Consider the following 27,473-nt stretch of genomic DNA (forward strand, 5'->3'; position numbering starts at 1 on the left):
GGCTGGGCGGAGAAAGGTATATAAGGCGTGAGGAGACAGGAACCAGAGACTTTTCGGCAGAAGGGTACCTTTCATCTAGAGGCTTTTTTGGCTAGAGCCTTTCAGGTGAGGACTCAGGATTTCAGTCAGAGTATTTGTGGAGTTGGCGATGTGAGATGTGGCAGTGGCTTGTTCCTTTGTCTCTCTGATCTTCAGGCAAATTTTATTTATTTTATTTTTTTATCATGCAATAGCCAACTTTATTCCCAGCATCAGTCAATTTATACTCTGAGGGCTAAGCAGAGTCACACGAGTAAGGTGTTCAATTACAAGGACAAGCCATATGTGGCAAAAACATATTTTTCCATCGAGGCACATGAATAACAATAATCAGAGTAAAGTCACTCCTACCTGGGAGTGATGCACCTGGGCAGTGCACAAAACCACACTCCAAGAACAATTCTGTGTTTTGAAGAGACTGAGGTCACAAGACTCTTGTCTTGTTTTCTTGGAGTTCTCTCCCACTTAGAGTTCTCCTCACAGAACTCCATTCTTGGACTGTGTTCTGACAGAGGAGTACATTAGTATTCTACTCAACAAATCCTGAGTTCAGGCAAACTTTATTAGGGTACACAATATATCACCACTTCTATGCTTAAAACAGTTTCCTAGGTTCTGTATCACACTTGATTCAACAACATGTATATTAACAACTATTTGCTGGAGAATGTAACTTATGCAAATGAAGTATGATCTGGGTGGCCTAGTAAACAATACACATGGTGGACCAATGGTGCAGACCATGAAGCTGGCAGAGGAGGGTGCTGCTGGGCATGAGTTATTTTGTATATATACTGATCCTGGGTCTTTGAGTTGAGATACTAGATGATCTTACATAACAGCATGGAATGGGGACTTAAGTGATTCTATCCAGGCTGTACTCTGGCCTCAGCTTGCCCTATCACTAGGAGAGTAATTGTTCAAAACTGAAGAGTTGGTTTGTTAGGAAGCTCTCATGAGGTCAGTAACCGGAGAGATTTATCTGGGCTCTCAAGAATCTGCCCTTAGTTGTGTGTGATTCTGTGAAATGTGAACAGGATTTTAGGTTCCTGTGGAGAATAAATAAAAGACTTTATTCATACTTTTGGAATTATTCACTCATTAAAATGTGGCATTTGTTAATTTTTCTTGCTTCTTGAAAATTAGGAACGATAATAAAAATAATGGAAGAACGGGGGCTAAGAGCATCTTTCTATTACCAAGTCATTCACTGTGCCTGGGATGTTTTGCTTGGAGAAAACTGCAGTCGTTATGAGTCCTTATGGGAACAAAAACATCCCAAGGACTTCACAGTGCATAAAGAGCAAGTCACTGTGACTCAGACTCTATAAACTTGACTACAACAGGCACAGTCCATAATAATGGCTGTCTCAGCAGTCCCGGTGTGGCACTGACAACCCAGAGGATCCTGGAGAGATGCTGGTCTTCAGTTACGTAGGAATCCTGAAGAAGAAGATGTCTCTAACACCAGTGAAGGGAGGGATGCCTCAGCCACAGGCTAGATAGACTTGCCTGGGAGAGGGAGGGCAAACAGGCAACAAGCAAAGCTTCCTACTTCCATACCCTTTTGTCAGGACTGCCAGCGGAAGGTGCTGTCCAGATTTAGAATGAGTCTTTCTGCTTCAAATAATCTGATGAAAAAAGTCCCAGCTGCTTGAGTTGAGTTGATTCCGGATGTTGTCAAGATGCCAATCAAGATGAACCCTCACATCATTTCTCTTCACTAGGTTCCTAGAGTGGTTTTGATCGCTCTTTTCCCTCTGTGTGGGAACAACTTCCTGTTCTGACTTTTCTAGAGTCTGTGTTTTAGAGTCAATGTGAAGTCTCATCCCTAGAATCGTGATGAAGCTAGTGAAGTTTTGAGTTCTCAGACTGGTGTCTGATTTCACAGGCTGGTGTTCATCCATGACTTGGCAGAGACTCAGACCCTCTACTGGTTGGTGTATTTGTGCAGTATTAGTGTCCCTAGGCTGAGAAAGCAGGTGTCTTTTAAAGATGGTGTAAACAACAGAAGTTTATCGTCTATGTCTGGAGGCCTGAAATCCAAAATGAAGATGATGCTAGGTTGGGTTTCTTGCAGAGCTCTAGAACAGAAACCTTCCTTGATTCTGCCCAACTCTGATTCTCTGCAAAACCCAGTCCTCTGCTGGTGACAACTTTGTCACTACAGTGTCTGCATCTGACTTTGTGTGGCCTCTTTGTGTATGTGCTTCTCTTTCTATGAGAACGTCAGGCATTGGGTGCAGAGGAAACCGTCATGAAGAATGACGTACTCTTAAGCCTTCATTAATGCTATCTCTGAGATCTAGACAGTGCCTGAACAGTCACCCAGAAGTTCTGAACGATTCTGAACTCTGGTGAGTCTGGGGAAACATTCCATGCCTGTCCAGTTTTCATGCCCCAGCTCCGGTTTCCACCAGGCTTTCTTGTTTGGTCTGTGCCTAGGTGAAGATGCGTGTAGATTGGGATTCATGAAACAGGTGGAGTCCTCTCTGACCCAGGTTGCTTCCTGAAACCGTAGGCTGCGTAGCGAGCTGTGGAAGGCTGCTGTGACAGCCTCATTGCCAGTGGCTCCCGTTAAGGTCTGACCTACTGCTTTCACTAATTAAGGCTCTAGTCTTTGGGAACCTCTGACCTTCCAGGCGAACTGCTTGGAGGTAGCTGCTTATTAGTGGAAATACCATAGGCCAAGGGGTTGTCATCTTCTGCACCAAAATACGTCAGCTCTATGGACTGGAAGCTTCTGGGTGTTTTGCCATTCTCTGCCCACTAAGTGCACCGTGAGAAGGCAGCAGGTGTGGGAGAGAGAAGCCCCAGGCAGAAGCCTGCAGATTCTTCCTGCTTTCTTAGGAAATCTGATTTTTACATGAATTAAATGCTCCACTTTAAATTGTCAGTCTATTTCCAAAGACATATTTTTTTTTTTTTTTTTTTTTTTTTTGGTTTTTCGAGACAGGGTTTCTCTGTGTAGCTTTGCGCCTTTCCTGGAACTTACTTGGTAGCCCAGGCTGGCCTCGAACTCACAGAGATTCGCCTGGCTCTGCCTCCCGAGTGCCCAAAGACATATTTTTAAGGAAAGAGGATTTGATGCCCTTACTTCATAATCCAGTGCATTATTCCTCTGTGGCTGAATTATAGATTCCTGAAGGAGGAGACCTCTATCTGCACAAGAGTCTCTATCTTTGTGTCTATCATCTATTTATTCATCCATCCACACTTGGTATTTGCCCTTCCTTTAGTACCTCAGTGGTACCTATCATCAGTGAACAGCAAACATCTCGGCTTTGCAAACACTAGAACGCTCTTTCTAATATCACATATTATGACATGGATAGGCTGGGGACCTCTCATCCCTGTCATCCCCAAGTTCATCTTTGAAGGATAGAGACAAGGACTCAAACTCCATGTTCTCTGGCCTGCATTCCTCTGACTCCTCCATGAAGAAGCCACCAAGTCAGGGGTGGGAAAAGTCACAATATATAAAATTATAAAAAAAAAGAGATAAAGGCAGAGGACACCAAATCTTGTTCATTAAGTTTGAAAACCATGAAATAATCAAATCACTAATATCAGGGTGGATGGGGACATGGCAGGGGCCTGTCATGTCTGGCAGTTGATTTCCTGTGTCCTTTCCCTAAATTTTCCCTTAAATATTTGTTTTATTTTTTATTTTATGTGTCTATGTCTGTGTTTCCATGTGTGTATGTGCATGTGTGTGGAGGTGCTGAGTGAGGCCAGAGGGTGCTGAATACCCTGGAGCTGGAGTTACAGGTAGTTGTGACCCACCTGATTGATGTGGAAACTGAACTCTGGTCCTCTGAAACAGCAGCAAGTACTCTTGATGGCTGAGCTGTCTTTCAAGCCCTTTCCTGTATTTTCTTGAGTGTACCTTCTCCTGGGTACGTACAGAGTTCCAAGGACCCAGCTGAGTACAAGGGATTGCGGTACATGGATACAGGTTCAGCCTGTAATGAGGTTAAACTGCCTTCCCAGCCTCGGATGGAGGAATCTGTTTATTGGTAAGACTGGTACACCTTTGAGGCCCTTGTGTCTTAGCTTTTTCAGATGCTTACCTTTTCCTTAGTTTAATTTCTGGTCATAAATACTAGGGTGTACAGGATGGGACTTTCTCAGGTCTAATTCTTTAAGACAGGTTGCATTTGATTTAGGAAGTTTCCAGGGCTCACAGTTGCATACTCACAGACACTTTCAATCACTGAGCAGGAAAGAGGTTAAAACAATGACTCACAAACTGATTATTTGGGGCCTCCTTTGCCATCATGGTAGGATCTGAAGGAACCAAGATGAGTAGACTAGCATTGCCATCACAGGTTTTACAAATACACTGCCCAGCAGGCATCTGAACTGGGGCTCTAGAATGTGAGGCCCAGCAGCAACAGCACCAGAAACTTACTAGAAAAGCAATTAAAAAAAAATCAGAATTGTCCTCAGCTCTACTGCAACCCTTTTGATTGAGAAACTCTTTGGAAAGGGTTGGCACCTGTCTTTTAATAACCCCTCCCCCCCGCCCGTGCCCAGTGGTTCCATTGCACATTAAAGTTTAAAAACCTCCAGTGCGGCCATATTTTAACAGATTGTAATAAGAGCTGTGATAGGAAATGCATGTGTGGCAGGGAGTTGGAACTCGTTCAAGGGCCCCCTGGAAGTGAATGTGCAGCAGGATTCTGGGTCATCCTGTAGAGCATCTCTTGTTTGGGATTTTATTACAGAGAATTGTAAAGATCTGTAGTGATTAATACTGCATCACAAACATCAATTCTTAATTTCTTGGTAGGATGCTTAAGAAGGTAGGGAGAAAAAGAATCTCAAAGGCAAATAGAAGTAAGTGTAGCTTGGAGTCAAAATAACTCTCACCAATATATGCATCATGATTAGAATGTTTAATGCCACAGTTAAAAGATATACTTGTGTGTGAAGGTCTGTGGTATGTGTTTTCATGTGTGTGTGAGGGAGAGGGGACTCATGATTGTGTGAATATGTGTGGAGGCCAGAAGATGCCCTTGGTGCCATGCCTCTGGTGCCATCCACTTTGTTTTATTTGAGACAGGGTCTCTCACTGCCCTGAACCTCAACAAGAAGCTAAGCCCTAGGATGCACCTGTCTCTGCCTCCCCAGTGCTGAGATTTTAAGCATGTGTCCCCAGCCTTGGCTTTTGTTAGGAAACAGTCTCTGGGGATCCAGTTTGGGCTCACCTGCTCACAGGGAAGCATTTGACCAAATGAGCTTGGCAGCACAGTGATGTCCAGCATATGTTACGTCCTGATTTCACCCCCTGTACTGAAAAAAAGTTCTCAGATTAAAAAGTATGTTCTGTAGCATAATACAGTTTTTGAAAAGGAAACTGATTTATAAGACATCAGCATGAAGCCAGTTGCTCTCAGGAATGTGTGTTTTTGACTTGCAGACACCTTTCAGTTTATCTCCAAACGACACCATGGCTTCCCCTTCAGCCTCACCTTCTTTTTGAACGGGATTCAAGTGAACAGGCTCAGCTCCTGCTGCGAGTTCAAGCACCGTAGGAGCTCGAGGCTCGGAGGCAAGAGAGGCTACTTTGGGATCGTGAATGTGGAGAAGGCATCTCCTTGCTACAGGTATGGAAGGCAGCACGCGCCCTTTGCTAGAGTGACCGCTTTGCTATGTTTCCTTCACTGATTCTTTTTTCTGTACAGTTCTTAAGGAAAATGAGTCAGTATATACAGTCTCAAAAACCCAAGTCAAAGATTGTCAACTACAACCATGAATGTTTGGTTTTGAAATTATAAGACATAAACCAGATTTATAGATGTATTATATAGAGAAGAGACAGGCTGGTGGCATTTTAGATTCTGTCTTACTTATCATCTCTCTTTTACCTCACACTGCCTTGAATTCCATGTGTGCAGGGAGAGGGGCCATTTTTTTCATGTCTTTCTTGTAATTCTTGCTTATTCTTGGTTAGCCTGAGACTGACCCCCCACGCCCATGTGGTATGCCATCATCTGTCTCTGCGTGTGGATACCCCAGGCTATGCCTACTGGAAACATGTCCACACTCCTAGATCACCCAATTGTGTCTCCTTGTCCTGGTTTCAATATTAAGTGTAATGACTGCTATTTTTATCAACTTCCAAGCAGGGCAGCCTGTCTGAGTCTGGACTCATACTTGGAGGCTTCTTTTTTCTTTGCTTTTTCCTCAAAATAGTTGTGAAGAATTGACTAAATATCAAGTTAGAACACAAAATATTCATGAGACCATTTCCCAGAGGGAAACAACATACTAATAATCTGACAGAGGTCTAATAAAGATAAGCATGAAGAAAAAAAGTGAGGCAGGGATTTATAGAGTGACCAGGACCAGGTTGAGAGGGAGTGCCGTTTAATGTAACATAATCAAGAAAAAAATCCTATGACTTCCTTAGGCAGAAACCAGAAAGATCTCTTCCTCCAAATAGCTTTTCAGTTAGAAGACCTATGGGGAGGGCAGAGGCAACAGTGTTACTGGTGTGTTCAACTTGTGTAATCAGAGCAAAGTAATGGATGGAATAATGTTAGGAGAGGTTAGAGAGTCAGCGGGGATGAGTCCTGAGAAATCCGGAAGTCGTTCCAAGGCCTTTGACTTTGACTCTCCCTTTGGAGAGTCTCTAAAGTAGGTGTTGAGCAATGCTGGTGATTCAGTGACATCTTCTAAGAGGACACTTGAAAAGATTGAGAAGAGGAATCGAAGTCGCTTTGGTCTGGAGCGTAGGGAATGGCAGGAAGAATCGAAGGGATTTGGTCTGCTGTGTGCTTTGATGGTAGAGTTTATCAGGCTTACTCAAGGGTGGACCCAGGCATAAATCTGAAGAGCAGAGTCAAAGATGACTCAAACATTTTTGTTTTAGGGCCTGAAGAGACGGCCCAGTGGCTAAGAACGCTTGCTGTGCAAGCATGACGACTGAGTTCAGATCCCCAACACCTACATAAAATCCAAGCATGGACACCCGAAGTCCTGCTCTATTCACACAACCCATGCTCACTTGGTGCTGTACCCACTTCTTATACCGAAACCAAAAAATGAACACAAAAGTAAAGAAAACAGGTTACTTGAGCAACAGGAAGTAGGTGCATTTAGTATGTATTTAAGATCAGCTGTGGAAGATGCAGTTGGAGAGGTGGAAGAAAGGGGTTTTGGGTTTGGACACATGCAGTTTTAATCTTCTGTGAGCTAATGCAAGTGGCAGTATTGATGACGAGTAGGCAGTTGGGTACTGAATCTCAGGTGAGGTGAGATGTCCAGATTTGAGAACAGTTTTACAGTGGTGGCAGTAAATCCATGGGATGGGATGGGCTCTCTTAAGACCACGAGGACTCCTGACAAGTGAGCTTTGCACCAAGGAGAAGGGGACTGTAGAACAGCAAAGTCAGTTTCTGAACGTGAACCCTGAGGGAGAATTATCTTGGAAATAAAATGGTTGAAGAATAAGGCAGTGGCTAATGGAGCCAAGTGTGCGGCTAGGTTACACACTAGTACAATGAAGACGGGTGTGCCAACCTTTCACACTGCTGTGAACGAACGTCTGACAAGAGCTGCAGGGAGGAGGGCTGTAGTTTGGCCCATGCTGTGAGGGTGAAGGCCATTCTAGTCAAGGAAGCACAGCGATGGGAGTGTGCAGAGGGACCCACAGTCAGGAAGCAGAGAGATGAACTATGGGACAGAACCGGACCCCAGCCTGTGGGATGGTACTGCCTAGTTTCAAGTCTTCCCCCTCAGTTAATTCTCTCTAGAAAAGTCCTCATACACACACGAAGGTGAGTCTCACTGATACCACAGATGCTTCTTCATCCCCTCATGTTGACCATCTGAATTACCCATCCCAACAGGAGCCTGACTATCAACTTGGTGATGCTTATTAGTGACCTTGAGACAAGTTATCCAGGCAAGGTGGCAGGGATTGGAGCTTGATCACAGTGGCCTCATAAAGTAATGAGGGAAATAATGTTACAGAAAATGTTTTGTGGGGAATTTCCCTTTAAAAAACAGCAGTTGTATGGTCCCAGGACTGTATAGAGTCTGAAAGGTCTTTTAGTTTTCAGGATGTGATATTAATGGCATGAATTTATGTTACTAGATAATACTGGTGCATGGAAAAATCCCGAAGATACACAAGAGGGAAATTGGTAGAGTTTAACCCTTTGGTAGATTTGAGAAACCACGATTGAGGGTTCAGGTAGAATTTTCAGTCTTGATGAAAGGAGAGATGGCTGGGCAGTGCGTGTTAGATGGTGGGATGCTGGCCCAGCTAGGAAGCTCTGTCCACTCTTGCCATTTTCTAGAATAAGAAATACTTTTCTTGTTGGGCTGTGGTAGCTCACCCAGCACTTGGGAGGCAGAGGCAGGTGGATCTCTGTGAGTTCGAGGCCAGCCCAGTCTACATAGTGAGTTACAGGACAGCCAGGGCTGTTACACAAAGAAACCCTGTCTCGAAAAAGCAACAAAGAAATACTTTTCTCCCCTGAGGTTGAGGAGGGGTTGGAGGTTTTAGGGAAGAGAATAGGTGTCAGAAAAAAAGTCTAGGGACTAGTAGAGTGAAAGGTCCAGTGCAGGAGTGTCCAGCTGGGCTTTGCACCCACTGCATTCTGTTTTCAGTTCAGATGCCCTATTTGTGTGCAAATCATTTCAGAGATTTCCACTGAACTCAATGGAAAATGAATGAGTTTATACTCAGTCATCTGTGTCAAGACAGGGTGTTTGCATGAGAAATATCCCATTAGGCTCCTGTGTTTGAACACATGGAGTTTGTGCTTCTTTGTGGGAAGGAATTTGAATCCTTAGGGAAAGGAGGTTTCCTAGAGGAAGTATGACATGGGGGAGGGCATTGAGGTTTTACATCCTGGCTCACTTCCTGTTCTCCCTGTGTTGTTTCCTATAAGTGGATGAAATGGGAGGTCTCTGCTTTCTGACTGGCAGTCCTTCCTTGCCATGGTGAACTCTATTCCTCTGTAATTGTAAGCTAAATCCACCTTCAATCCCTCTGTTGATTCTCATGGGGAGTTCTATTTCAGTAGCAGAAAAGTAACTAATGCCCGGAATAGTCTCCTTGAGTTGTGTAATCGGGAACTGAAATACTAAGCCCCGTGCAGTTTCTTTGGAGGACTAGGAGCCAGCAGCATGTGACCGTTGACATCCACTCTCCTACTCAGTGCTTTCTAGCTCCTCTGCAATTCTGTGTTTTAACATGTGGCCTGTCTATTTATTCTCTTGCTCTTTCCAAGACTTTAAAAATAGTTACAAGATTAAAGAGTGAGGCCTTTCACCTTCAAGTGATTTACTTACAGTTCTTAGAGAATAGTTACATTTTTTTTATTAGCTCCAAAACCACTTCCTTCAGAGACATCAAGGAATGCTTGAAGTAGTCTTCTTTGCTGTCTCCCTGTCACAGGTGAGGTAAAGGTCCTCTCATAGTGATAGAAGTGGGCAGGGATGGGTGGACAAGTCTAGAGTCCTGTTTACTTGACTTCTGCTCCACTGGAGAGAACTTCAAATCTTCCAGTAATTTATTTGAGCTTCAGTAATCAGAATCAACACTGAATTACACTCAGACACTAAAGAGGTAGTCAGTGATGGGGGAGCCAGATGTTACTCACTTGGTCCAATTCCCTTTGGCAGATGGGCTATAAAGAGTCTGAGCTTGAAACAGGGAGGTTTCAAAGCCTTTACACAGCCACAGCACACATTCAAAGTAACGCGAATCACAGGCTTCAGGCCCTGGGTTTGCTGATGCCACCGATCAAGGAAGAAATGTTGGCACAGAAGGCGAGGCTAATAAGGACATCCTGTGAAGATGTGTAGCATCTTTATCCCGGGAAAGCCACGCACTAAACATCACAGTGATGGGAAAAGCCCTTACCATGCTTAATTTGGATGAGACACTTGGTTCTCACGCCCTCGGGTCTGGCAGCCTGAGCTTTAGGTGGAGTGTAAGCACTCTGAGCTTTATCACACAGAGAGATGCCGAAGTGTTTGGTGGTAGAACTCAGCTCTTACTTTTTGGGGGAAATTGATTAAGAGCAGTTTCCATGCTACTTAAAGACTGAAGATGTCTGAAAATTCAGTAAAATCTTCAGTTTAAGAAACTGCACTTGGGCTTGGAGATACTTCTGTGGCTGCCCAAGTATGAAGACCTCAGTTTTGTACTGAAGGTATACCAAGCTGGATGAGGCTATGTACTCTTTATTTCTCTACAGTGAGACGGAAGTGACAGACTGTTAGCTCCCCAGGAGATTGTGGGGAGCTATCCTGGTGTACAGAGGTTCAGCAGGTGCCAAACCAGATGGAAGGCACAGAGCAGCTCCTGAGTTTTTCTCTCCACACTTACACACACAGACAGGTCCATACATACATCATATGCACATGATAAGAAAGAAATTGTCCTTGGATTTGGATCAGGTCGAGGCAGTTTCCAGATTTCGTCATCGTTTCTGTTGATTGGACTGGACTGTGCTCTGACCCCTTCTCATCTGTCCATGAGTGAAGCAGTCCTGAGAATATGTGGCATGTGAGAGGCACACTTGCGGTTTTGAGAGGGATGATTATACAGATGAGTGACCACAGAAATGTCTGTGCATTATCTAGGATTATCTATAGGCTTTGGAGGACATTTCTCTAGACAACACCTTCCCAGTGAGAATGTGTGAGTAAGTTCTCTGGTGTACCCAGCAGAGAGGCATTTGTCTGTCACTAATCATCATAGGGCCACATGTAGTAGCAGAACTCTGTAAAGCAGTGGAGTGGAGCAGGTGGAGCAGCCACAGCACTCCATCACTAACTTTCGAGGAAATGATTTCGAGGAAACCATGGGACTTTTCCCGCCACATTTTCTGCATTTGTACAGTGGTGATAAGTCATAATTTATTATAATGTGGGGTATTGAATCCCCTAAAATACTGGGTACGGTGCTAGAGAAGTGACTAAGTGGTGGGTAAAAGCACTTGCTGGTCTTGCAGAGGACCTGGATTCTGTTCCCAGCACCCACATCGGGAAGCTCATAACTGCCTGTAACTCCATCCAGGGAATCTGATACTTTCTTCTATGCTCTGTGGACACCTGCACCCGTGTGGTACATGTACATACATTTAAGCCACACACATACACACAAGTAACAAAAGAAGTCTTTAAAAATGTATCTTAAATGCACAACAGAGAACTTGTTCCAGGGGGATTTCAGTGACCTGTTGTCATCATAATCATTTTTGTTGATGTGTTACCAGTATTAGAAATTTTATGCTGACAACATCTTGAGACATAGAAAAGGTATCTACATATGTGACAATGTGTTCACACTACTTGTGATATAACAGCTTAAAATCTTCACCGTAATACACTCAAGATGTCTAGGTGACTCACCAAATTTGACTTGCAATGACTTCTACATATTGATTCCATTTTTGAAGAACAAAAGCTTGCCAGCAGTGAATCTGCAGAAGATTGCGGAGAAGGGCTTCCAAAGGCATCTTTAAAATCAATAATGGAGATTCTGTTGAAACAAATGCACGGACTCCCACATTACTTAAAGGGAACAGCAACAGTAGACTGATTTTGCTTCTTAAAAACTAAGCACACGTTTTGAATTGACTGTAAATGCAAGTTGTTAATATGTTCTTAGAATAATGAATTTCAAAGACAATAATATCTTTTTTCTGATTATTTATATAAGTATTTGTTTAAAAGCTTCATCTTCTTTATGTGTACATGCATGTGTATAAATGAGTGTATGGCACATGTGTGTAGGTGCCTTCAGGGGTCAGAAGAGGGCATTGGATTCCTTGGGGTTAGAGTTAGAGATGGTTATGAGGCACCCAACTCATTTTCTGGGAACCAAACTTGTGTTTTCTGGTCCTTCTAGTTTTTCCTGAGAACAGGAGGAACTAGCTCTGAACTGCTGAGCCCTCTCTCCATCCCCTTGATTATATAATACCTAAGGACAAATGATCTATTTGTCTCTCATCTATCTGTTTGTCTGTCTATCTATCATCTATCTGTATATTATCTATCTATTGAATCACTACCTATGTACCTATCTACTTACATATAAAATACTATATATGTAAATCTATAAAATGTGCTCAGAGGCTTTAAGATATGATTTTTGTAAACATTTGACACTATAGTTCTTGGTTGATGAGAGTTTTAAAATTTTTTGTTATTGACCTTAAAATTAATAATTTATGTTCATATACAAGATTTTCATATTAAAAGATTATGACTTATTTTAAACCAGCATATAAGTACATAAGTAGAATATTTCTCATAATTTTTATTAGAATATTATACACATGAGTTATAAAGTGTGTGACTCTGATTACTATAAGTTAATAAAGCCTTCATGCTGGTATTTCTCACAGGTGTATTATTGCCATGGGCCTTGACAGAAAACCATCTCCAACAAAACCTAGGAAGGAAAAGACTGCTGAGAAGAAGGAGGAACCACTGAAGAAGAGTCAGGGGAAACTGAGGAAGGACAGAGATAATACACCATCGAGAAGGAACAAGATGGAGGGGAAAGAAACCTTGGTCTCAACCACTTTTTCAGCGGAGGAAATAAAGTCAGGCGTCAGAGAAGTGAGAACGGCTATAGAGGAAATGGAATGGAAGGGCGAGTCAGGACAAGATGTTTGGGAAGAGGACCAGGAAAACACTTTTAAATACGGTAACCAAGAGCAGACTTCCCTTGGTGTTGCTGATGCCTTAAGTTTGAGTATCATTCAAGACTTTCAGAGTGATCTGTGGGCTGTTGCTTAGCTCTAATCTGGAGGCAGCCATGCCATGCTTTACTGTTTCTCGTAGAGTCCCAAGTTCTTTTTCTGAGAGGAGGTTTCCTGGCCTAGCAGTGTTGATGTACTTTCTGTGTGTATGAGGACATAAAGAAATTTCTGTCCTGCTAGCCAGAGTCAGAATTCATTCCTGTTAAGACCATTTGATCAAACAGAATTTTGTCTATTTATTTAGTTTTTGAATGTGATCGTAGGAATAGCATTGACTATCCACTCCAGGGTTGGTAAGTACAATATACAAGCATTTGGTGCTAGGACATTATACACTAACAGCAGCTTGTATTCATTTCAAAGTCCTAGAGACTGTCTGTCTTGTGTTTCGCTCTCACCTCTCCATCTCCCTCTGCCTCTTCCTCTCCCCCTCTTTCCCTCTCTCTTCTTCGCCTCCCTCTTTCCTTCTCTTTCCCCTTCCCTTCCTTCTCTCCATCATTCTCCCTCCACAAAAATATGTAAGCATGCAGACACACTCAGATACACACACTCACACACCCGCACAGTTGAGGTGGCAGTGATAACACTGCCAGGCTCAGACCAGTGTGCTGGGCACGTCCTCACTCTCTGCCTTGTCCTTCTCTCCATTTACAGCTGGGAAGATGGCTCTCACTCATGCACAGACACCATCACTGAATTCAGATCCATACCTGTGTGGATCGACTCTCGGACTATTAAGTCATTCTGTACCGATGGTCTCAGGTACTGCGTGGCTGCCTGTGATATTCCTAAGGAATCAGGAAGGGTGAACTGAGTGTTTCTCCTTACACACAGAACACAAAGACTATCTTAGAGCAACAGTGGCCACAGGTCAGGGTTTGCTGTGGAGGGTCTGGCCTCTTAGAATCTCCTTTTTTATGTTGCTGCACAAGGATTTCAGAAATCCTGGGGCGGGGGGGTGAGGGGGTGGGGCAGGCACAAACCAGAGTGTTGAACCTCATGTGTTGATGACAGAGATAATGGGGCTATTTTAGCTGGGATTTCACTTGCAACGCTGCACCCTGTTCACTTCTTTCTATAATCCTCCCTACTTCTTACTCTTCCCTGGACTGGGGAATTTGAAGATATCAGAGGTCACTGCAGTGTTTACAGAGAGCTTCTTCCCAGTGATTCCTCTCATAAGACAGAGGCTTGAAGAGGCTGGGCTGAGGCCCCTTTCCACTATTTTCCTCTTTTACAAACATGGCTGTGTTGGGACCATGCCCTTTAGCCTTGTTCTGTCTTCTGTGTTGGTGAGTTAATGGGTTTTAATTGCCAATTCCATGAGGACCCAGAGAAAACCAGAGTTATGTCACAGTTCTCTGCCTGGCTGTGGCTCATCATGGAGCTGGAGCCAGGTTAGGAGAGACTGTGCCACACCTGATCACCTGGTGCTCCTCCCCCTAAGTGGGGATTCAAGATAACACTCCAGTTGAGTGCTCCAGAAGAACTTGGGAGGAGGGCAGAAGCTGGTAGAAGAAGGGTGTTCCAACACACACCACTGTTGCAGCACACACCACTGTTCCAGCACACACCACCAGCTCATTCCTAGTTAAGGCACGAGTGGGTGACACAAGGGTGGCCTGACTTGTGCTCTTATGAAAACGGAAGGCTGGAGACTGATGGAGGACTGAGCTTTCCTAGGATGATGGAAGCTGTAGCTCAGAGCTAAGGCAAGGTTCAATTGTAAGTTTTATGGGAAAACACAGAAGCCTGTCAAAAATAGGATGCAAGGCTGTTTCTGTTTTCCCTGAATGTTTCTTCTGTTTTCTGCCCATTTTAAAGTATGCCTGTAACTGCCCTGACTGTGGCCACTGGGCTGCTCTGATCTAAACTGGGTGCCTCCAACAATGTGTGCTGCTCCCACATGACAACACTTTCATGTGGTCTGTCCTGTTCAATACCAGTCCCTCCACTATACAGTGACAACTACTGTGGTGGTATTGTGTTCCCCCAAATATTGTGCACCCTAATAAACTTATCTGGGGTCAGAGACAGAACAGCCACTAGATACAAAGGCTAGAAAATGGTGGCACTCACACCTTTAATCCTAGCACTCCAGAGGTAGAAATCCCTCTGGATCTCTGTGAGTTCAAGGCCACATTGGAAACAGCCAGGAATGGTGACTCACACCTTTAATCCCAAGAAGCGAGCCTTTAATCCCAGGGAGTGATGGCAAAAACAGAAAGATATATAAGGCGTGGAGACCAGAAACTAGAGGCATTTGGCTGGTTAAGCATTTGGCTGGTTAAGCTTTCAGGCTTTGGAACAGCACAGTTCAGCTGAGATTCATTCTGGATGAGGACTCAGAGGCTTCCAGTCTGAGGAAACAGGATCAGCTGAGGAACTGGCGAGGTGAGGTGGCTGTTCTGTCTCTCTGATCTTCCAGTGTTCACCCCAATACTTGGCTCAGGTTTGATTTTATTAATAAGAACTTTTAAGATTCATGCTACAAACTACCATTACTTCTGATCCACACTGTTTCTAATGACCTATTCACTCATGGGCTGAGCTGAGTATCACTACTTCTAAGAGCACCACAGCTTTGTGTTAAGCATGACGTGAATGAAGACATTGAAGCTTAAAGATGTTAAATTGCCTGAGGTCACATGACTAAGAAATGTCCTATCTGGGTATAGGACACATGACTATCTGATGGACAAAACCTCATATTTCACTACTATTTTTTTTTTTTTTTACTATGGATGGAATTACTATATTACACTCATGTTCTGTCCGGCTCCTGCTTATCTTGTGACTAGCAGCAAATATCTACAAAATAATAAATGTGTGGGACTGAGGAGATGGTTCAGTGGGTAAGGGAACTTGCTACTTAAGCATGAGGACCTGAGTTCAACCTCTCAGAACTCCTGTAAAAGGCTGGGCATAGTCACCTGAACCTGTAACCCAGCACTAGGGGAGGGTGAGCCAAGAGGATCCCTGGAGGCTTGTTTGTTGCCAGCAGCGCCTAAGTTCGGGTTCAGTGAGAGACCCTGTCTCAAAGGAATAAGATGGAGAGTGTGAAGGGATTGCAGTGAAGAGTGACAGAGCAGGACACCTGACGTGCACATGTAAGAACAGGACACACACACACACACACACACCCTAACAATAGGCATGTGTGTGTGCTCGGCAGGTAAACTGAACTCTTCTCATGATGTCTTCCACACATACATACATTCCCATACTAAAATGTAGTTCATAGACTAGGCACAAAAGATTAATAACAATTACTCCTACAATAGAATAATTATGAGAATACATTGTGAGGGTAGAGCTGGGGTCTAGCTCAGTGGTACCAAGCTTGCCTACCACTCACAAGGCCTTGAATTCAGCCTCCAGAGGGTACACAGATTCACTGGTAAAAGTTAATGAAAAAATCACATTTTTAAAAAAAATTTCTAGAAATATCCATGTAATATTTTCTGACTGTATTTGAGCATGTGTGAGTCAAACCACACAAAGTTAAAAACTATGGATAAAGGGAGAGCTGCCCTCGATACTATTTCACATAATTAATCATGAGTTCTAAGCAAAAACCCACAGAATGAACTCTTCAAGTGTCAGAAGTAACCACTGAGACCTCTGTATAAGATGAGTGTCCTCTTTCTTGTGTACTGAAATCCTGTTTCTTCAACAGAGACTGGAGACTCTTGGATGCAGGAGTTAGCTTACTGCTAGGCCTCTTTTTCTTCAGTTCTATACTCTTTCACACAGAAAATTTTCAGTTAAAACTTACTAACTAAATGAATTAATTTATTAAATTAATTAAAATTTCAATTAAAGCTTATGAAATTGCCCCAGTGACTGGAGTGATGGCTCAGCTTTTAAGAGCTCTTGCTGCTCTTCCAGGGTATCTGGGTTTGGTTCCCATCACCCACAGCCTCTTAACTCTACCTCCAGAAGGTCTAATGCTCTCTTGGCCTCTGTGGGCACCTGCACATATGTGGCACACACACACATAAATAAAAATAAACTCTTACAAAAAATGCCCTGTAAATTGCTCAGCAATATTTAAATATTAATCTCTTTATTTTCTTTCTATTTGCTCTTTGTGTGTTGAAACATGAACTAAATTCCCCACCCGGTCATTTCATCTGTGACTTTGTTTTACAGACACTTACATTCCCTAGGTGTGCAAAATCTCATGTTATCTTGGCGTGCCCACTTTGCTATTATTTCTACCTCACTTTGGTTCTCACAGCATAAACACTTGCTGTGCATAGGGTATTTATTTCAGAATTAACTTTCTTTGATTGCTTAGGGTGGGCAGTTCTCAAGTACATTACCTAGGAGGCCCCACCACCAGAAAAGCTGGAATATCTAATAACTGAAACACATAAAAATTGGGAAATCTTTATTTTCTTTTATCTTTTAGGTTGAAGATAATTGTTTACTTGCTTAATTGGTTCTGCACGAGAGCCTCTTGCTGTCTATCCCTGGCATGCTGTCATTTTGAGACTTTTAGTTTGGGGTAGGGAATAAAGAGCCAACAATTAAATATGAAAGGTGAAGAATTATAACCACGAGAGACAGCTGGAGTTTATATGATGTGACAATTTGCTTTCCCTGGTACAAATTTGCTCTCTCCCTGTAGGGAATGAAGTAAATTTGAGACTGTGACAGCGATGTTCTGTTTTCTAGAGTTTGTATTCTGGAGTTGTAACTATTTTGTGCGTTGTATGGGTGAACAGTATACATGGCTCCTGTTGTGGCTTAGCTGTAGAATCATCTTGAAATCGTTTCTCAGTGTCCATTAGTTTCTCAACATGCTATTCTCTCAGGCCCTTTGGATGTGATTAATTGAATTTTTCCACTTCACTATTCATTAGAGTGATATCCAAATATTTTGAACAATCTTCATATGATATATGACCTCACTAGGTCTCCAGATTAACTTCCATTATTGTAATCCTGTTTTTTTCATTTTTAATTTACTTCTCATTTATTCTTTCATATAAAGTCCCCTCTTTCCATTTCGGCCACTGTAGCAGTGGTATGCCTTTGTGAATGAGCCTCTATTAGCTTCTAGCCTTGTCGTTTAGGGTTTCATGTCTCTTTGTGCTGTTGTGTGTAGCTGATCACCATCTTTGATCATTTCCTATTAGTCCTCCCGGTTCCAGAACTGTGTGAAAAAGCAAAGAAAGACCCAGGAAAGAGAGGACAATGGGGCCTCAGTTCTCATTAGAGTGAAATGGTTGAAGCGCCCAGGGTTCTGGTCTCATTGTCACTGTGCAGAGTTTTTTCTTTCAGACTATGAAGAAGATTTCGAAGTAGATGAGGAAAAGCAAGATGAGCGAGCTGAAGACCAGGGTCAGGCTGACGATCAGATGAGTGCAACATCCAAGTCACCCACTGAAGGGGAGAAAGATAATTTAAGCCTTGAAAAGGAGGAGGCAGCAGATGCCCACGACAATGACAACCGTGAGGATGATGGGTGCTCGGACAGTGAAGAGGAGGACAGACAAGGCAGGTTGCAGAGTGTCTCACAGTGTGCTTGCAACTTGTCTGTCCATAATGTTTAATAGGACAGAGATTCGTAATTACCTAACCCAAGAGTCCCAGCCAGCCACCCTTTAGTGCATTTCTGAACTGAAGAGCTGTTTCTTAGTCTGTTAACTTTCCTTAGTTTGGGAAATTTTAGCAAGATGTCAGATTAGGCTTGTAGTGACCTGTGCTCTGTCTAGTTAGAAAGTTGTTATATCCTTTTATCTCAAACTATTTCAACACACACACACACACACACACACACACACACACACACATACACACACGCGCACACACAGAGTGAGAGAGAGAGAGAGAGAGAGAGAGAGAGAGAGAGAGAGAGAGAGAGAGAGAGAGAGAGAGAGGAGAGAGAGTCCAAGAAGCTCCTTTAAGGGTATTCCCGAGGCATACTAAGGTAGACTGTTCTTTTAGGTAAGAGATTTATTGAAAACGTTAGAGAAATAGCAGCATGGCGGGTCCCCTCATGGTTTCCAAAGGTCTATGTAGTATTATTGATGAGTAACCCATGATACCTGCTTGCAGCCAGACTGATGGCAGAAGACAACACAGGAGACACATCTCTTCCCTCATCCCAGAACCAAGAGAGCTCAAACTCTAGTCCGCACCTTTTCCTTCCTGTGTATCTTCTCTATCCAAATTGTTGGCTTCTCTATGGCCAATTGTGGTCAGCTAGTCACTGTCTCCACCCTCTGAAACAAGGTATAACTTTATTGCCAGTCTCGGGAGTATCAGAGTGCAATCAAAATATCCCACAACAAATTTAAGCAAACTTGTTCTAATAGTTAATGTACACGAATTTAAGGCAGACTTATATAGAGTAAAAAAGAAAATGGTTTTGTTTCAAAGCAGAAATGGGTCCATGAGTATGTGGACAGCATATTTAGTACTAAACTCCCTGTCAGTCAAGGTAAAGAGTGAATGAAACACAATTAGAAAAAGCAGAATGAAGTTGACTCAGTATATTTGCAAACAAGATTGACGTTCGTATTTATTACAATGCTCAAACATTTAAGTGTTTTAATATATTGAGATGTATATTTTCTATAGATATTTACATTTATGTTTCTACACTAGATGTGTGTAAAATGTAATGTCTCATCTCAGTTGAATATACATACATATGGAGTTTAGTTTATAGTACTTTATGACTCAAAGCTAAATAATTCAATAGAAAATGGTGTTATCTTATAGAAAAAAGTTTCATCTTAGTCAATATTTTAAAAGAAATTACCCAAGTGACTTGTCGGTAGATATATTTAAAATATGTTTGACTATATATATATATCTGAGCATTGGGAACACAGACGGCTTGACTTTTCACGTCTGTTGTAATAGTGTGAAATTATTAGGGTGCTGTTGTCACAAAGACCTGTGAACTCCTAAACTATCCATTTGTCTGAGCTTTGTATTTTCTGGAGGCCAAATAGATTTTCTTAATACAGTAAGTTTTTATGTTCACCTAGAGAAGGGTATAGGCAGGTCTTGTATCTTCTTTGCAGGGACAGCTTTGATTATTTGTGCCATGATTACTGAATAACTGATAGCAATGGAGAGTTTGGTGCTGGCTGGCTGCTGCTTGTGTGTCTCTGACTGGAAAGGCATCTAGTAACTTGCACTGCTGTGGCTGATATGATGATTCCTGTTTATGAAGACCCTACTACGTGCTGAGTCCCACATGAACATGTTGGGTGAATTACCCCCATTTACCTTAAAAGCAATTACTTTCCACTTTGATCTACATTTTGCAATTTGAAAACTTACAAATAGTGAAATTAAACAATTCCAAAGTCACATAGGCAGGAAGTTCTGCAATTCAGTTACAGTTATTATAACCAAATTTCAAAACCTGTACTTTGGAGAAAAGATACATTTTTTGAAATCAGAACATGTCCATCTACCTACAACTAAAAGAACTTTTTAACCCAGTGAAAAGAATTTGTTCTTGGAGTCTCTATAGTTAAGGGGCTTTTTGGATTTCTTTTGCTAGCTCTGTTTTCTTGTTTAGTCTGTTTTGTTTTTATGAAGGGGAATTAAAAACAGAGTTTCTAAACTTCACTAGATTGTCTTTCCTCTTCATGAAGAAGTGTTACTCTCCATTCCTTGGCTTTGCAAAGTTCCCATTCAGTGACTCTGCCCCAGGGTCAGGCAGTTTGCTCTAAGCCCTTAAACCCTGTCTAGTGGGAGGTCAGCCAGTTTTCAGACATTCTCCATGTATTAAATTTTGTCTCTCAAATTACACAAACTAATAGCACACAAAACCACGCTTAGAAAGCCAGGGTGGTGTGTTGTTTTTCTATTTCTCATAACAACAACATCACAAGGGGTTTTGTAACTGTTCTTGAAAGGCTTACCGACATCATGTCTTCTAAGGTCTTTGGCTGCTCTTGTGATCTCTGCCTAATGTTCATGTTATGTGGTTCTTAGAATAGTTACTGGAAAAGTTTCATAGAATTGCATAGAAGCAGGATATATAATGTTTTAAATAGATGTAGAGTGAGAACTATCAGAGCAGTCACTTCACAAATGCTGGAAAATTTTTGAGACAGAACCGAAACTGGCAAGCTATTTTCTCTTGTCATTTCAATAATGGAATTATCAGAGTGTCCTTTCAAAGGACCTCTTCAAATCCTGGGTGTGCCCAAACATTGCCACACTGCCAGTGCTCTGAGATACCATCATCTCACGGCTTGTCTGCCTGTCCTCCCAGGAGGCCTCCTAGCTTCTGACCCTTTATTTTGATCAAATTCCTTTGTGTTACTCAAAAGTATGCCTCTTAGTATGTGACGTGTGAGAGTTAGCAATTTCATCTGGCTAATACATAACATTTATTAAAAATGACAATATCATGCTGTGGATTTCATGGAAAATACAGCATTTCACCTACAAAAGTGTGAGAAGCATAGCTTGGGCACGGAATCCCAGACACCTGTTCATCCCTTTTATTGACATGATTAAGAATCTTGCTGTTAGTATTTGGATGTGTTTCATTTGAACCTGCCTGCACCTGCTCCCAGGGGCACACAATTGCCCAGGCTGTCACTCTCATGACAAGTCAGCCCTGTTTAAACTGCCAGCTAACAATTGCACTGCACACTTTGATGAATACACTGCCGAGTGGCCCATGAGTGATGGAGGAGAGCTGACTGAGAGAGGACCCTGCTCCAGGAATGATGTGTGCAGCTTCCTGCCATTTAAAAGGAATGGCAGCTTCTGATCTCTGCATTTGTGTTTGCAACCCCAAACACTAATTTACCAGCAGAAAATGTTTTGTCAAAGATGAATGCTGTAAGTCTGAGGGGGAAAACACCGTGTGAGCAGAAATGCACCTTTCATGGGCAGTTTGGGTAATAATGCCTTGAGACGAAGGGAAAGGACAAGTAGTTCCTCATGACAGGGAAGGGAGAGGCAGCGAACACAGACTAGAGATCAAGAGACAGACGACATTGTTTCTCAGAGTACTCAAAGAGCCAGACTTGAAGCATTTATTCGTCTTATAATAGTTCATTTGTGTATTTTTCAGTCTGATAAAGCAGATGTCATAGACCTAAAATCTCAGAGTCACAAAACACTCAATTTACTTCACATTAAGATTCTTACCACTTAGGGATTTTATTTATTTAACTTAAATATATATTTTGAGGATTTCATATATGTATACAGTGTATTTTGGTCATTTTGCCTTGACTATGTATGGACTTGAAGGGAAGCACATGACAAGGCCCCCTTCTGTGTTGACATTGTGTTTGGCATGGCACCACGTTCTTGAGTACTGCAGTGAGCCCGCATCTTGGATAAGGGCGGGCCATGAGGAGATTATATACAACGTATAGACAGACTTTATATGTTAGTTTTTGCATGACTAGTCATTATTTGTTTATTTTATTTTATATGCATGAGTGTTTGCCTGCATGCATGCATGCAAGTACATGATGTACCTGCTTGGTACCTGTGGAGGCCATAAAAAGGCTTTGTGTGCCTTGTAACTGGAGTTTTAGATAGGTGTAAACTGCTACGTGTGTGCTGAGAACAAAACCCAAGTCCTCTGCAAGCACAGGAAGCACTTTTAACTTCCGAGCCATCTCTCCAGCCCGTTAGTCAGTTCTTGATAACATGGGTTCCTTAACCCATTGTTGACTGCTAAGGCAGAAGTCACAGATTCCAGAAAGATGGTTAAATCCACCAATGCTTAGTTTACATGAAATATTTTCAAATGCGTTCTTTCGCTATGGTTTGGTCTTTTTGATGCATGATCTCACTATGTGGCTGAGGCTGGCCTCGAACTTGAGATCCTTTTGTCTCAGCCTCCCACATGCTGGGAACAGGAGCATGTGCCACATATTAGGCTTCTCTAGACTTCTGAACCCACATGACGTGTAGTAATGATGTTACTCGGTAAACTTTTGAAGGAAGCTTGACTGACTAGATCATTGTACAAATGCATAAAGATGTAGGCAGCACAGTGTGATGTGATTTGTTCTGGTCTCAATACCGGATTCACTCTGCAGCTCAGCAAGTCAATCGGTGTAGAGTACAAAGGCGGCTGCATGCTGGAGCCCTTTCTTTCTGCCATTGCTGTGTTGTCAGCAGAAATGTCCTTATAAGACAATGTACATATTTAACTCACCGGTGAATTGACATATTTCAGTGAGTGATAATTACCTATTGGAGGTCGTATGCCTGCTCTTACAGCAAATGATGAGCTCATATGTCAGTTTAACTTATATGTCTACATTTTAAAACATCTATTCATTCTAGAACAGAGGTTCTCAACCTGTGGGTTGTGAATCCCACAGGGGTAGAATATTGGATATCCTGCATATTGGATATTTACATTATGATTCACAACAGTGGCAAAGTTACAGTTATGAAGTAGGAAAAAGATAATTTTGTGGGGGTCACCACAACATGAGGAACTGTACTAAAGGGTAACAACATTAAGAAGGTTGAGTACTACTGTTTTAGAATGTTCACTGAGTATCAATTACTTGTCATTAGATATTGTTTGTGAAGATTTTACCTGAACCCAATACCTGGTATGACATAGAAATAGTTCACAAACTCATGAATATAAACAGGAATCATTAGTAGTATGTAAGAACTCACGTGTCAGGTTAAATCTGAAGAAAGTAAGAGTGTCATTTGTGAAGTGAAGATTTTGTTTTGAATTCTTAAAACTTAGTAATAAAAAAGATACTATTGGTAATACAGTGGGGAAGAGTTGTGGCTTCATGGGCTTGATATAAACCACTAACCAATGGTTAAAGGGGTTAAAATTAACCACTTTAAGTTGTATAATTAAACCAGGGTATCTGAGATTCTAGCTTAACAACAACAGCAGCAAAGAAACAGAACAAGGTCAAAGCAAGGACTCTGAGGAACTAGCAAATGTTAAAGTATACTGCATCCTGAAGAGTGCGGGAATGATTGAAAAGCCAAGCTCACCCTTGTCACTGGCCTAAGACAGTGCAGGTGCTGATGGTGAGAAGAGGAAGTCACACGTGAAGAGAGCTCCTCATGGTGACGGCTAGGAAAATGAACAGACACTGTAAATAAGCAGGAGAGTTATTTATCTGTTCGGCAAAAGCGAGCCAATAATTAGTCATTGAAGAGCATGCCATTTATGTGGAAGAAAGGCCATGGCTTTCTTTTCGTTGTAGACTATTTCCTGGCACATAGGATCGTCCCAGCATTAAGGGATGGGTTATTCCATGCCGGCAATCTATATTGTCAGTGGCAAGAAAAAAGGAGGAAGGGTGGGATTGAATGATTACTACGGGGGAAGCGATCATCCTGCTTGGGACAGAAACAGTGGGGCAGGCAGTTGGCTCTGGCAGAGCCTCGGACACTGAGCACAGATTTCTTCCTGGATAAGACAATCAGTAACAGGCTCTCTGAGCAACAGGACCAGGACTTGGTGGAGCAACTGGAGTCAGGCAAGAGGCTGTCGCTTTACTATGTGCCTCCAATAGTCTCTCCATTCTGATGACAATTTCAAATATGTCCTCCAAGTTGCTTTATTTGGAAGCGTTTTTATAAATATTGCCTTATTTCTAAGAGAAGAAATGTAATTCACTGTGTAAGTCCTAGTGCATGAACCTGGAGCATTTTCTCTTAGCTCTGTCTTACCCCAGGGTCTGTAGGGAAAAAGAGCAAGAAGTGAGAGTGAGAGTGAATGACATCAGGAGTTGAGGGAGGAATTTGAAAACAGAAATGTTTGCATTGCAGGTCAGGTGCCCTTGCCTCCATGAGGCTACTCATTTCCCCTTCTTTCCTGAACATACTGAAAATTGAACCAGGATGAGCTGTCAGCCTTTTGAAATAAGATAATATACCTAATAGAAGCCACTACAAACGATGGAGGGGGTAGCCATTTATTATCCTGTAAACAATTTACAGAGCCCAAAGTGGGAATCATCTTGCCGATACTCAGATGGCCCGTGCAGCCCTGGGGTCTCTGAGCAAGCTGAATGTCATGTCCCAGCTAATGGTGCATTGAGTAGGGACACCGTGGAACCACTAAGAAGAGTGAGCTGTTTCTCTTAAAAATTTTTGGGGAACAGAGAGTGAATGGCCCAAATGAGATTCTGCTGAAGCACAGGAGTCACCTGGCACTTGCCAAGGTGATGACGGGAATGGCTTCGGAGAGGCTGCTGCTTAAGACACCTCTCCTCGTTGGTGCCTTGGTGTTCCGAGCCCCACTCGTGTTTTCTTGGAAGTGTTGGTATGTCTGTGTGGCTATGCTTAGACTGGGAGTTAGACTGGGAGGGTGTGTCACAGAGAGCTGGCCGAGCCAGAGGGAGGGGGGAAGAGGAAGGAAAGGCTGGTACTTTTATTTATTTAGTTTTCATCTTTAGCTCCACATTAGCTGGCACAGTGACAAAGTCAGCTAAGTGAATGTGGAACGCAGAGGAAATAAATCTGGAAAACTAGGGGGCACCAAAGAGTCTCATCTGTTAGCATATTCTGAACTAATGTTTGGTCCCTGATACCCCCAAAAGATAAAGCATTTTCTATAAAATAATGTTAAGTTCAGAGCAATTGTTTTTTTTTTTTTATTTTTTTATTTTGCAATACAGTTCAGTTCTACATATCAGCCACGGATTCCCTCGTTCCCCCCCCTCCCGCCCCCCTCACCTTCCCCCCAGTCCACCCCCCATTCCCACCTCCTCCAGGGCAAAGCCTCCCCCACGGACTGAGATCAACCTGGTAGACTCAGTCCAGGCCAGAGCAATTGTTTTATGAGGCAAACACAAACTTACGTTTCTCTTGTTGGAAGCAATATAATAAGGGACTTTGAAATTGTGCCTCCTCCTTACACAGATTCGGCATGGAGGTTTGTTCTTGGATGCTTTCATAGCCTTCGGGGTCTACGTGCAAGCCATCTTTGCCTACTACATGTTTCTAGTATATGTCTGTGGCTCCATCTGGGAGTGCGTCTGAGGCCTCTATTTTTGCTCTGCGATCTGCCTCGTGGTTTCTCAACCCTGTCTTCTTCTAGGGGTTGCCTTAGGTTACTGGAATTTCTTCACCCTTGGGCATAAAATGCCTGGAGAAACCATGGAGTTTATATCCCCCGAGGGTGGCCCATAGCCAATATCTGGTTCAAAGTGAGAAAACGCAGCTCCCTCTTCATTTCATTATATCTTTCTAGGACAACTCCCAACTGAGTTGAGCCGATCCCTGAAACAGCTCATTGACTGGCTGTCTCCCATCCTTGCTGGGCTTCCTAACTCCCCTAAGACTTTCTCTTGGAGCTTGTACAATGTATCTTCTTCTCAGGCAGCTTCCTTTTGATATCTTGCTTTTAGGGACTCCAAAAAAGGTATTATCTACATACACACATATCCTAAAAGCATTTACTAATGCCCACCTACTTTGTAAGTGCAAAGATGGTACCCAGATGCCAGAGTGCTCTAGGGTAGTAGACTTAACAGTAGATAAAAAATAATTGACATTACTGCTGTGGCTAAACAGTAGAAGTAAATATGTGTTCTTATAAAACAAAGTAGTATTCAAAATTTCTACTAGCAAGATATTTATAGTCTTTCTAAAGGTTCTCCAAGAAAATTCAAACCTGGACTTGGTTTTCTGTTAAATGTGATCTATTAAAAACTTTCATCGTTTATAAGCTGGGTTAGGGACATACACCTGCAATACCAGCAGTTGGGAGGTAGGGCCTGGAACACCTGGAGTGTGAAGGCTGTGTGAGCTGCATAGTGAAACTCTGTCTCAAAATAACAGGGCAAAATAAAACAACAACAACCACAAAAATAAAAGCAAAACCAAGCCAAACCAAAAAAATCTTGGTAGTTTTTAGATCAGTTTTTCTTTATCATGGCAATAATATAGAATGTACTGAGGGAACAATTTTCCCTAAAGTATATTTATTGGTGAAAATATTAAGGCCACTCCACGTAGTTAAAAGGGAGGTTTATTTTGTGGGGTAACTTACAAGGGAAGGGATAGGTTGCAGGGTCTGGGAAAGGTGTAGCACAGTCCGGCGGTGTTCTCTGGAGAACTCTGCTCAGTCTACCTCCAGCATCCAAGGTCCAGGAACCAAGAGAGCCGGTGCATCCATATCTCAGGTCTTCAGGGTCCTCTCTTGGCCCTGCCTTGTAGGCGTGACAGTTACTGAAGGCCCAATGGGGGTTGGAACTTCCAGATCAAAGCTGGAATGGCTACCCACTACATCTCCCCCTTTTGTCTAAATAAGAAGGTTCTAACCTAATACAAGGTTATATACAAAGGAATGGTTATCAAATATTGTCCAAGAGTAATAAGGGATAATGACCTAGATAAGATGGAATTACAACCAATGCAAACAATATCAAGCAAGAAACACATACTAAAATCCAGAGAAGTCTAGAGCGTAGGTAAATGGCATGTTACAAAGATCATTCCAAAAGGTGTCCTATCCTAAAGAACCTGAATATAATACTTAATATGTAATATGTTCTATCTAAGATTATATATATATATATATATATATATATATATATATATATATATATATAGTTGTAACTATAACTGCTAGTCTTCAATCCCATCAAAGACCTGAGAAGGAATATAATGGTACCTGAGAAATGGAAGATGGATGCAAGCAACTTTCGGGAATCTTGCAAGAGTAGACCGAGACAGCTGGCAGCC

The 27,473-nt window shown here is 42.4% G+C and overlaps 1 protein-coding gene across 4 annotated transcripts in view; it reads left to right on the top strand.

The window, feature by feature from the left end:
- The window catches only part of Erich3 (glutamate rich 3), a 115,608-nt gene that overhangs the window by 62,879 nt on the left and 25,256 nt on the right, over positions 1-27,473 (top strand). For 3 of the 4 annotated variants that reach the window (XM_052732125.1, XM_052732122.1, XM_052732123.1), the window contains 3 exons: positions 5,465-5,651; positions 12,420-12,724; positions 18,072-18,287. In XM_052732125.1, coding sequence (XP_052588085.1) covers positions 5,465-5,651; positions 12,420-12,724; positions 18,072-18,287 — 708 coding nt within the window. The remainder of the gene's footprint in view (positions 1-5,464; positions 5,652-12,419; positions 12,725-18,071; positions 18,288-27,473) is intronic. The other variant, XM_052732124.1, reaches the window with a different exon arrangement.

Source organism: Peromyscus californicus, unplaced genomic scaffold (genome assembly GCF_007827085.1).
Source record: "Peromyscus californicus insignis strain IS unplaced genomic scaffold, ASM782708v3 Scaffold_9__1_contigs__length_137607984, whole genome shotgun sequence".
NCBI classification, from domain to species: Eukaryota; Metazoa; Chordata; class Mammalia; order Rodentia; family Cricetidae; genus Peromyscus; species Peromyscus californicus.